This window comes from Patagioenas fasciata, chromosome 2 (genome assembly GCF_037038585.1).
Source record: "Patagioenas fasciata isolate bPatFas1 chromosome 2, bPatFas1.hap1, whole genome shotgun sequence".
In the NCBI taxonomy this organism is placed as follows: Eukaryota; Metazoa; Chordata; class Aves; order Columbiformes; family Columbidae; genus Patagioenas; species Patagioenas fasciata.
This window is the reverse complement of record NC_092521.1, coordinates 95,832,206-95,844,510: the sequence shown is the minus strand read 5'-3', so window position 1 is coordinate 95,844,510 and position 12,305 is coordinate 95,832,206. Positions and strand designations below refer to the sequence as shown.

The following is a 12,305-nucleotide window of genomic DNA, read 5'->3' as shown; positions in this document are numbered from 1 at the left end:
TTTTTTTTCTGATTGCTGAGTTAGTCTCCTCTGTTCCCTGTCACAGATAAAATATTTGGGCAATCAAGTAGAAGACGTGGTTGGGATAGAAATACTTTATTTTATCTCAAAAGAGGAGTAAGTTTATACAATGCTAGGATATCTACTCCATGAGGAGCGTAACATTTCAATATGCATCTCTCCTCCTTTTCATTTTTTTTTTGTTAACACCTATAACTAAGTTGGTCCTGAATAAGAGGTGTGAGAGAGTAGACACTGCTGCATGAGCAGACAAAGGCCGTAGGCAGACAGTAGGTAGTAAAGAAGTAGAAAATAAGTTTTCATTTTGGTTTGGATCCTAAATCTCCAGTTGCAGCAGCTGAAAACATGCAAGGAACAATTTGGGTTCAGTATTACACACCAAGATTTCCAATCAGCCATTTAAAGGTTAGTGGTCAAAGTAACTTCTATCTTTGCCCTTGAATTCTCTTATACATAGTATATACAACAGTTTTACTGCTCCCCTGAGCCCCAAGATTACTGTTTAAAGTGTGTGTGCTTTAGGCTTTTTTTTTTTTAAAAAAAACAACCTCCACATGACTGGCAATTTTGTAAAAAGGCTGTATTACTAAGTAAAAAGGTCTGGCTGTTACGCTTGGTTAGCGAATTGTTACACAGGCAAGCTCTTCATTCACATGTTCATTCATTCAGGTGTCATTCTTAAAGGATATGGTTTTAAAGATTCAAATAGTTTGAGAGTCACTTTCATCACTAACATCTGAAGCAGCCTTCCTTTCAGCTACAGCAGCAAGAGCAGTGTCCACTTGAACTTCCTCTTCATCGGACTGAACAACCGGAGACTCTCCTTCACTTGCGTCTTGGCTGGCAGAGTCGGTACAGGTTGATGACAGAGAAGACAGTTTCTGTCGTAATTCGGACTGGCTCGGGACCTGGAGGCTTATCTCATTCACATAGGTGTTGGAGTCCGGCCCTTAGAGTTGGGAAAAGAACAACAACAACAACAATCAAGCTGCGGCTCAGCAAGTGGTTTGAGAAGTTAGTATGTTAACCGGGCTCAATGTTGGTTCATGAGCTGCATTCAGGTTGGTTTGCTTCTTTTGCAAAATACCGTAAAAACCCTCCCAGAACGCAAAGCTTCCTTTTGGCTTTTCTGACCTTGATCTCCAATATAAGCCGCAGGCTGGCTTTAATCGGTTTCTGATGGGGTGTGTGTCCCTCATTTGTTGTAGTATTGCTAATGCTTGAGATCAAGTAAGGTAAGACTGCCAGAGTACTAAGTCCCTGACTGCTAAGAGACATAGCTGATGTCCAGTTTGCCAAGACTGCTTAATCCTCCTAACTTAACTCTGATAAAAGTCCATTCGGACTTCAGCATGTGCTCAGAATAAGCACCAACAGGAAAATCCTCCAGACAAACTCTGTCCAACAGAACAACATGAATAAACCTGGGTGAAATGAAAAAAAAAAAACCACACAGTAACTGGGAGATGATAGGCAATAAAGTAATCTCTAGTTTTGACTAAAAATCAAGATGCAGAAGAAAAAGTTATTCTACGCAGCGTGCAAGTATTCCTCTGGTAAAGCTGTATCATAGCTCAAGTGCACACAGATGGGATTTTAAGACTAGGCTTCCTCCACGTCCTATGTAAAAAGTCTTCTAAGCAAGTTCAGTGTAATGGTGTTTGTTTGTAGTTTGAGTGTTCAAATTTCAAAATTATCTTAGGTCCTCTTCTCCAGACACTTTCTGGCAGTAAAGAAGAACAAAAAATCCAAACACGCTTTCTATGTGATCTGCCAAATAAAACCCTTTTTTCTTTCTCTGTTATACCTAGCAAGTGTTTCCTCATGGTTAGGGCACCCAAATTCAGCACCTTAGTGACACAATACTCTTAAAAATCCTAAGGGATTTTGTAACAATTTTAATTTTAAAAAAATGTCAAGAGGGCTGGCTAGAAATGAGCTTGATCACTACACCTTACCTCTGCTAAGGCTGTTGCAGAGCAGTTCACACAACATTACCCTGGTCCTCATAGTCTCATCAAGTATACGAATTAAATTGCAACAAGAAATCAGTCATACCAGCATCTGCAGGCAGCAGAAGCTGCTTGTACCAGGCACTTGCTCAGACACATTTCTTGCCCTAACTGACTGCAATCTTAAATTCCGGACCTAAACTTTGGCAGCATGCAGCCCATTGTTTTAGCCTCTCTGGGACCCAGATACTCCAGTGGCAAACGTGCCCTCCTCAAGCAGGTTAAACACCACTTGTTAAACACCTGGTACAACATTCACAACTCTGACAGCCGACCAACCTGCCTGGACTGAAAACACACTCCCCCTCTGACCAACTGTGTCAGGCCAGGATGTCCAGCAGGTCCACCAAGTTGCTTCTTCAAGTGGGACGTGAATGGGCACTGAACACAAGCCATACTAGGAAGATGTTTTTAAAGGCACCTGTCTTTATGTTGTGCACACCAGCATGCATTAGATTAATTTACAAAATGCGGAGAGAGGAGTTTTCTGGAGTGGCAGAGGCGAGTAAATTTTTCAGTTCAAGTTATTGACTCTTACGAAATGTTTGAAAACTAATGCCCATAAGCTGGCAAAATTTACTGCAAGACAAATTTGAAAATATTTTAATGTCTTGAGTCGATTTTCATTTTTACCAGTTACTAAAATAACTTACCTGTATTCTGTGGTGTTCAGTAAAATTGTGAAGCAAATCTTGCCCTGACCACCCCAGTTCTCCACTGATGACAAAATGAGGAGTCACCTTTAAATCATCTCATTTTTTCTGAGAATGAAGACTATTGTATATTGGGCTTGAACCTAGGGTGTAAGGTCCTTAAAACAAGCACAAAAATCCCTTCTAATTCAGAGGGAAATGAATCCTTTGGCACCACAACAGTAAGACTGACAAGGCTGTTGCACTGTAGTAGCAGTAACTGTAGAGGACTAAGTCCTGCTGCAAGCCCATCCAGCCTCTGCGTTAAGGTTACAGTGCTGGAACGTTACAGCACCAGTACATTATATGACAGTGTAGGTGCACATATATAATAACTACATATACGCTATCTATCCACAGGCACTGTGATACTTACATTTCAGCACAAAATAAATGCTACATTGTTTTCCAGAGGCTTGTAAGTTTTACATCTATTTAGGAAAAAACAACCTACACTTCCTTAGACAATCCAGTTACAATGTTTGTGCTAAGACACAAAGCTGCTTGGTCCGACATCTGCCAAAGACCCAGCAAGGGAAAAACAGTCCTATATTCTGTAATTAATTGTGTGCTCAAACAACAACCAACTTTAATAATGCAGGAATTTATGCCTATCCAAAACCAGCCATTTGAATTTAGTTTTTGCAAAAAAAACCCCACAAAAACCTTTAGTAGTCAAGTGTGCCTTGACTACTTACCATAAGCTTTTCAATGTTCACAGTGGGTGATAATCACCTCTACATAGGGAGGAAGAAAATTACCCCAGGATATTATAACCATTTTTCTTTACATATCCTAAAATATAGAATGGGATTTAAAGTATGCTGTTTCTTCACTGTAAGTACTTTTATAAAAATATTTCAACTTTTATTTTCAAAATAAATCAAATGTACATGTAAAGGAGCTTCATCATCTCCCCCGAGAAAACTCATTTGGCTCTTTTGGGATAAGGCATTTCAGTACTAGAGTTTTTAATTAATAAAGCATACTTCCCTGCTGGATAAAGTATCCTGTACTACTAATTCCCTGCTTTAAGTCGATCCCTCATCATGCTGCCACATTCCAAAATGTAAATCTGGTTTTGTTCCTCAGAACACGTAAACAAAACTTTGGATTAAGATTAATTTAATCCAATTTAACTAATATTACTAGTTGTAAGAAGGCTACATGAAAGAGCTGCAGTATCAGAATCACTATTCAGAAGCTTCCAGAACATTGCCATGTTCTGTATATGAACTGCTGAGTTGAACTGTGTCTTTGAATACCTCTTTCTGAAAATCTTACACTATACAACTTCAAAATACCAAAATCTGGACAAAATCTAAGAAAGCAGTCTTAAAACAAAAAAACTAATTACCACAAACTTTCTGTTGATGTTTGTTAAAATGTCCTCTATTAACTTCATATTGAAAAAAAAATGCACCTTAAAAGCAGTATGTAACACCTATTCATACTGTGACAAACATAGCATGGAGCTGCAGTCACTAGATTAAAAAAAGAGAAAGTCCATAAATATCTCGTACTTTTGCAGCAAGCGACCTTGTACTCCAACCAAACATTAATGTTTTGAAAACCACTGATGACAAATATTCAATCTACATAAAGTGTAGCGGTTTATGAGATAATATCATCCATCACAAATCAGAGCAATTCTGGTGATTTATCACTTTGTCTCTAAGCACACTGTCATTATTAGCATCATACCCAGCATAGGAGAAAGCATATTATTGTCTTCGCCTCCCGAGTTCAAAAAGACATCAAGTGCTTCTTGGTCAGACATGTCCATTAGGTCCATCTGCTCCAGCATGTCCACATTCACCTCCATGGAAGACATGCTTCCAATCGGTTCTGTAGTAAAAACAGGGCAATGAGCAAACTGACAATCAGCTACGGGATGTTATTACCCTATAAAGGCTTCAATAGCTGCTGTAATTGTGTGCATTAGTAATAATTAAACTGAGTATGGAAGGAGCACACCCACGGGAGTTGCTCAGCAGCAGTCTCAGCCCAAATCCAAGAGTGCTCTGGGCAATCTTTGTCCTGAAACTAATGTGCATTAGTATTCTTGTAAAATAAAACATTTTTAGCAACAATATTTAGAGCAATAGCATTGTCTGAAATATGCTAGGATGGGGCTCAGGGGCAAAGACTGAAACTTTCCATTTTGTAACACTCCTTTCCAATTCTCTCAACTAGAAGTCTTTTTAGAGAAGAACAAAGACATTTAAACACAAAACCACAAGATGTCAATACACAAAGGACATGAACATTCAGAAATGAGGATTAATGTTAACAGAGAGCAGCCATTCTTCTTCCCCATTCAATCAATCAGCCTAATAAACAGCAGTCATATATAAAACCTAGGCTGATGCCCAATATCTTCTCTCAGCATGGAGATTTCACATTATTAATTACTCAAGCAAACTACTTTTATTGTCGATATTATAGCAACAATTCACAAGGGAATTAAACACTTAGATGAGCATCTTCTTCCTTGGAACAACCAAGCATACAAATAGAACAAGTTCAGGGGTGCTCGGATTTAAGTCCAGTTGCTGCATGTATAACATCAAATATTACAACAAAGAGTTCAGTGGTTTATCTAAATTTAATAATTACATTATTAAAAGCCTCCATTATGTGAACTGAGACAAAATCCTATAATTTGATTTTTTTTTGTTTTGTTTTGTTTCTCCCCCAAATATAATACAGTTGCAGGATCAAATCTTCTATTAAAACAGTTTCTTAGACATACATGGGTTTGCATTATACTGCAAAGCTGAGGTTCAGAAAGTCAGGCATGCTCACCTTCTAACAGTGCCACATATCCAGTACTAACCAGCCAGTGACAATGCCCACTCACAGCCTAAGTGGTTCTGGGGATGCAAACTCAATTCCTTCCTAGAGCAAAGGATTTTAAAATTGACATCTCCCACTTCTCAGAAGGCTGTCCTGGCAACCAGTCTAGAGCCTCTTGCAGAAAAGCATTTATAGCACTTCATGCAGAAAAAATGGAAACCCTGGACTGTATTCCCTGCTCCAACATCACAAATGACAGCAGAACTGGTCCTGGAAGAGGGACAGAACCTCTATTTTTTCCTGCCGCATGAGTGATGTAATCTCCTGCTTGTTTTCTTACTGGTCTTACAGTCCCTGCATTTTGGCCCAACAGATGGATACCTCCCACAGAAGTGTCTGTGCCTATGGCATTCTCCTGCTTTAACTAGTCAGAAGATGCCAGACTTGAGTCATGTCATAAAAAAGGAGAGAGCTTAATCTGATTTCCCGTGTCCTAATCACATACTCTGCATGTTGCAGAGAAATGAAAACAGCTACCACCTGGCAACTGTTTTGAAATACAACGCTGAGCTTTCATCTGTACTTTTAGAATTTTTCTGAGGCACCTCCTGCCAGGTGACAAACCCAGACTTTGGAACTCCAGTGGACAGAAGCAGCCACTTCCATCCATGTCTTTATAGACATGGATGCATTCTTCAGCTGCAGAGGAAAGTGCTGTTCCAGGTGTATTTCAGTGTTTCGCATTTCTAAAGTTGTCCAGGTCCCCTGGAACCCAAAGTTTGTTTAAAAAACTTGCCCAAAGTTTCAATTCCACAAAGCATCAGCTGTGAGCATTAAAACTGCTGTTGACTCTGGCCCCTCAACAACATTCTGCAAGTTGTGAGTTTGTGGATTACACAGAAGGTATTTTAAAACTTGCCTCGCCTCTCCGCTATCTGCAAGTATCCTGTAGAAAGGTATTGCTCCATGTCCTGCTGGAAGGCTTCTTCAAAGAACTTCTGACGTTCCTTTAGCTTCATCTGCTGGGTGTGCTCCATATCCAAAACCTTCTGTGCATGTTCAGCATCTAGCTCGGCTGAGCGTGAAACAAACAAACAAATAAAACATGGCATGCGTATCCCCCTGACTCTCAGCATTTAAAAACTACTGAATCAGTTCAGTACTGACAGACTGTTACTACAGACTGTTAACACAGGCTGTTATAAAAGAAGGCTTCTGCACTTTGCAATTATACTTTAAAACTGAGAATACTATATTAAGCAGCATAGCCTTCGCATCAAAGTGATGTCATAGGCATTCATCTCAAGGTGAGATACAGATTTCTTGAAGAGTAGAAATGTAACACCTGAAAGCATTGTCCATCAATAACCACAATTTCAGAATTCTGCCAAAAAAAAAAGCTATCAGGTTTCTGCTATCATGTGTACCCAATACGCATTACAGTAATGCTTTTACTTTGAATACTGCAACACATTTCTAACACAAGTGGAAACATATATACGCATGCTTACACATATAAATGCACACACATACGCGTGTGCGTGCATGTGCGTGTGAGATTCTGTTTTTGTCGGCCTGCAGAGTGACTGGAAAAATTCTTTGAAGAATACCCTACATGTAGCGCGGGTACATATCCACAGGAGCTGTGCAGGCAGCCTGAGCCAATGGGAGGTAGGTAAACAGCACTGGTTTCAGTGACAACACCACACAGTCATTAAAGTTAATACACAGGGTCTTCTCTGTATACAGCAACAAAGAATGTGCCAGAAGACGACGATGATACCGACACATAAAAAATAGCCGATCCAACTGCCATGAGCTACTAACATGACACGAAGCAGAAAGGGCCAGGTCATACAGCTTGTACTGACATACAGCGACAACCAAATTTGCTTATACATATCTATGCTGGGTCTCTAGAACTCCCTCATTCCTCCTAAAGCAAAAGAAATATTAGATTGAATAGCATTAGAAGAACTCCTTCCCTCCCATTTTGCTCTACAGGAGTCGCTGCCTGCCCAGAGGATGTACAAAGAAAAGAATTGTGCTCTTTAGTGAAGAATAACATCTTCCAGAACAATAAAAAGACGTGGTAGCTATTGAAATACTAACTCTAGCCAGACCACTATTAGAATATGCTTTAGAAAAAAAAATAAAATGCTTTTTAGGAGGAATATATCAACTGCAACCCTTCCTCTCAGAGTTCTCTGTTCATTTTTCTAAATTGGCCTCATGAGCTCTCCGCTTACAATAAAAAAAGGAATCTGCCAGCTGAGCTGCTGATGGAAAGGATGGGGGCGGCAAGAAAAGCTGCTGCTCTGGGCTGTGCTACCCATTAGGGGAAGCTCCAACAAATACTGCTGGGTTAAAAAACGTCCGTGCTTTCAACCTGCAGACAGACACAGCTAGAATATGGCATCCATATGGATAAAAGCTGAAAGGGTACGGTTTTCTAAGACAAGCCTCATGTCAGTCTTCCAGGGAAAATGTTACATTAATGATATTTTACAAAAAGGAAATTCATTAGAAGTGTTTACCATTATGGAGTATTATCCTAATGCAGAACATGTCTTATTAAACCAAGCAAAAACATCAGAGAGCAGTAATTCACTTGTTTGCCTGCATCAAAGTCATGGATCATATACAGAAGCAACTGAGCCGTGATAGTTGCCAAAAGGAGCCATGAAAATAGACTGACACACCAAATGCCCATTAAAACATCAGTAAATAAGTTGAAATCTTTTTTTTTTCTTGAAGCAGATTTCAGAAGTATACATCAGTGTATAATAAGGAAAGCATTTTCCTTTAAGTCAACATGTCTTTATTATCAGTTCCACTGTGGGGTACGACGACTGTGTCCCTTGAAGCAAGTCCCTTACTACAGTCTTGAATGATAAGCAATTATTAATAATATTATGTATGATGCAGAAATGCTATTCAATTGTAATAATAAAAGCCAGCGGCTCTCACTGACAACACAAATTTCTTGATTTTTTCAGAATATATTCTGACAGTTTTGCACTCTATATTGGCAGTTCAGTATATTTTTAACCCCAAGACAGAGACAGCATCTAAGTAACATCTGAGACTGATACAACTTTTTACTTAACACTGCACTCTTGTTTTTTCCTTTTGCGTAAATGTTCTGCTAACTATTGAAATTGTCACCGGCCAAACCTAAACAGTAACAACCGCTTGCTGTGCTGACATGTTCTGAAGAAACTCCAAATACGCCAGCTGAAGAGTTGTCATAGGCTTGTTCTCCAAAGTCACTTAGAGAGAGTAAACATCAGGAGCCTTGCTGCACGATTTCACGCTCTGTCAGGTGTAATAAAAGTTGCTTGGCTAAGCAAAACCAAACTGCTACCTTTGGGGTTTCTGTTTGTTGCCAAAAAATGCTCAGGATGCCTAGATGAGACTAACTGTCAAACATGAAACCACAGAAATCAGGAGTATTGTTTCTTTTACAGTGCTATTCAGAATTACGTTTTCCATCATCCGCGTGTAGTTTTACATGTTTATAAAACACTGAATAGAGCCAGCACCAATGGAGTTGTAAGACAAAAGTATCAGCCATATACCATCATAACTGTGCATGTCCACATATGAATTCTTCCCAGAATGCAAACTGAGACCTGACACACTACTATTGCATTTTTCCTTTCACTATAAAATTGTACCTTTGAATTAGTAACTGCACCTATTTCTCAATCGAACTGCTGTGCACAGAAGAAAAAAAAGGCAGACAGACTACACAGAAAATGCTAATTCACAATTAGATGCAGACGTACTGGAGTTGCCATGATAACCCAAACAAAAGGTAACTTCAATTCTCCACCGGCAATGATTTCTAAGAGAACAGAACTAAAAGCAGGCAAATATTTCTCAAAAAATTGGAAACTTAAGCACTGTGATACAGCCTTCTGCGCCATCCCCAGGAGCAGCCCCACGGCCAACCCACAGCACAACCTGCAGGCGGCCCCCACTCAAGCCCAAGTGGTAGCGCTTGTCCAGAAAACTTCCATTTGCTACAAAACCTCATTTTCTCCAACACCGCAGAAAAACACACTCTCCCTGGCTTTGCACTCACTACACAGGAGCTGAAGCACAGCAGTCGGCTCTGCCCTGGAACCAGTCACCCCAGTCTGAACCATCCCCTGGGTACTTGCACTCCCACCGAGATGCTACGCTGCCCTTGCCTCCTCCAGCCAGAGGAGGGTTTAGCAGGAGGTTTCAGGGGATGCCTCTACTTCTGCAAACACCTCAGTGGGAGAAAAAGGTACAGGCATCATCTGCTTCTGCCCCTGTGGAACCTGCCTGTACCAGTTAATGCGACCTGGAAAGCTGTACCAGCTAATTCCAGTCATTAAAAGGACTGCCCTGTGCTCTTAAAGGTCGAGGAAACACAAAATAAAAATCAGTTCCCGAGTGCAATCTTTAATGCATTGATTTTCCCTATAGGTGTTCCATCCTTCAGCTTTTTTAAAAGAAGGAGGGTGGGTAGAGAATTAAAAACAAATAAAGAAACAAACAAACAAAAAAAAAACCAAACCAAAACCAAACCAAAAACCCCACCACATAGTCTGCAAATAGGCCAAAGACCTAGAAATCAAGACAGGAGTAGCAGTACAGTGTCATTACGTAGTACAATGTCCATGTTTTCACATCCTAATTCTCATTTCTGATATCTTTCTGTAGCCAGAAGTTGTGCTACCCAGACACTGTATTCCTTTTACTAGATTAATTAAAGCTATGATCACAAGACAGATGATTGCTTAATGCCTTTATACAATATTTTTACTTAAAAATGAACCCTATTTCCAGGAAAACCTCCCCCAGTACCTTAGGTGTTTGAACGAGACACTAGAAAAATCCAAACTCCAAAGGAACAAATTACAATAGCTTATAACCATACACCTCAAGTATAAAGGACATTGTTTTCTGATCTAATTAATATGCCTGACATTTCCTACAAATTAAAATTCTGTGCAGTTCAAGTTTCTATCCTACCGACAACCTAAGGAACCATTTCATACTTCAATCTAAAACATTTTCCAGATACACAAAACAGATTTGTATGGCTACAAATAAATCAAATTAGAAGAATGACTAAAAAAAAAATAACCAGCAGCTGAAAACATTCGTTGTTTAGATTGCCTAATGCATCCCTTAGACCTAACATGAAAGTGAAAGATGTCAAATTGTCCAAATGGATGGTGTTTTGGTGCTTTCATACTGTTATACAATCAGTTTATTTTCCTTTAATTTATTATGTTACTTTATAGTTGTCATGTGAACTGGAATCCGTAAGTGTATCTGTTCTGAAGAGGGAAGGACACAGTAACATGAAAACCAGAGGTTAGACTAAATGCTCTTATTTCCCACTCTATAGTTCATCTGTTTTTTGTAGATTCATTCAACCAGACCATAAAACATAGGCAAGTATTCTTCTCAGGGATTTCTGCTTTCACTAAAGATATCAGATTCTCAAGCAGCGTTTCACTGAACTCACTCCAGGTTTTTTGATGTTTCTCCTGCACTTGGGGTCCCAAAACTGGACACAGTATCTAAACATGGTTCAAAGACTGTGGAGTGGGGAGGATAATCCCTTCCTTCCCTTGATCTCCTGGCCACACTTGCACCCTCAGGGCCTTTCTGCAGAGCTGCTCCTGTTGCAGGGGCTCCTCCTGCCTGGCACAGGGCTTCACATTCATACCTGTTGAGCTTTGCAATTTTTCTGCCAGCCCACTTCTCCAGCATCTCCAGATCCCTCTGGATGGCAGATCTGCCCTCACTGCATCAACAGATCCCCCTAATTTGGTGTCATCTGCAAACTCATGTCCTCCACCACCTCCCCTGGGAAAGACCAGGCCCCCGGCAGAGCGTGACCCATTAACTGCTACCCTTGAAGCCAACCAGTTATGTATCCATCTTGTTGCCCGTCCATCCAGACTGTAATAGCATAATCTGGCCACAAGAATATTGTGGGAGACAGTTAAAACCTATTAGTAAGCTGCCTATTCACTAAACAACCGAAAGTCTTCAAAAACCAGAATGATAAAAACATAAAAACAGACAACGGAAGAAAGAGACAGCCAAGTAACTTTTCAAGCACATTATAACTTAGTAACTTATACTTGCATCTGTCTCATTATATACCCTTTTAAGCAAAAATATCAAAGCAACACAAGACACCAGCGAGCACTTCAAAGAATACAGCTTTTCTCAAAAATGTTTAAATTATTCTTGGCAGAATTAAGAATACACTTTGAGAATATGAAGGAGGAAGTTCAGAGCACTCTTGCACTATACTTTGCTGAGAAGTAGGGAAGCTTGGCAAAACTTGAAGACAAGTCATATGTGAATTAGATGCAAGGTCTTTCCTCCAAATAGGAGTGAAAACAAAACAAGTGAAAACTACAAGATTTAACTGGTTTTAAACTCTGACTTAACAGACTCTTTACAAAGTAAAAAAAAAAAAAAAAAAATCAATAAGTATATTCAAATAATTACAATTTAAAAACTTAAGTCCTGATTCACTAGAACACAAACTCAGGGTTTCACTGGACTTCGGTGACACAGCAAGTGCCGGATTTTGCACCTGGGACATGGCAACCCTGGCTGTACGTACAGACTGGGGGGCGGGATGCTGGAGAGCAGCTCTACAGAGAGGGGTCTGGGGGTTCTGGTTGGTGGCAAGTTGAACATGAACCAACAGTGCGCCCTGGCAGCCAAGAGGGCAACCATGTTCTGGGGTACATCAAGCACAGCATTGCCAGTC

At 40.0% G+C, this 12,305-nt stretch overlaps 1 protein-coding gene across 3 annotated transcripts in view; it reads right to left on the bottom strand.

The window, feature by feature from the left end:
- Positions 1 to 80: 80 nt before the first annotated feature.
- Positions 81 to 12,305, bottom strand: part of DTNBP1 (dystrobrevin binding protein 1) — a 72,695-nt gene continuing 60,470 nt past the window's right edge. For all 3 annotated transcript variants that reach the window (XM_065832131.2, XM_071804598.1, XM_071804597.1), the window contains 3 exons: positions 6,444 to 6,599; positions 4,430 to 4,573; positions 81 to 970 (listed from right to left, as the gene is read on the bottom strand). In XM_065832131.2, the coding sequence (XP_065688203.1) occupies positions 723 to 970; positions 4,430 to 4,573; positions 6,444 to 6,599 (548 nt within the window). In that variant the 3' untranslated portion in view covers positions 81 to 722. The remainder of the gene's footprint in view (positions 971 to 4,429; positions 4,574 to 6,443; positions 6,600 to 12,305) is intronic.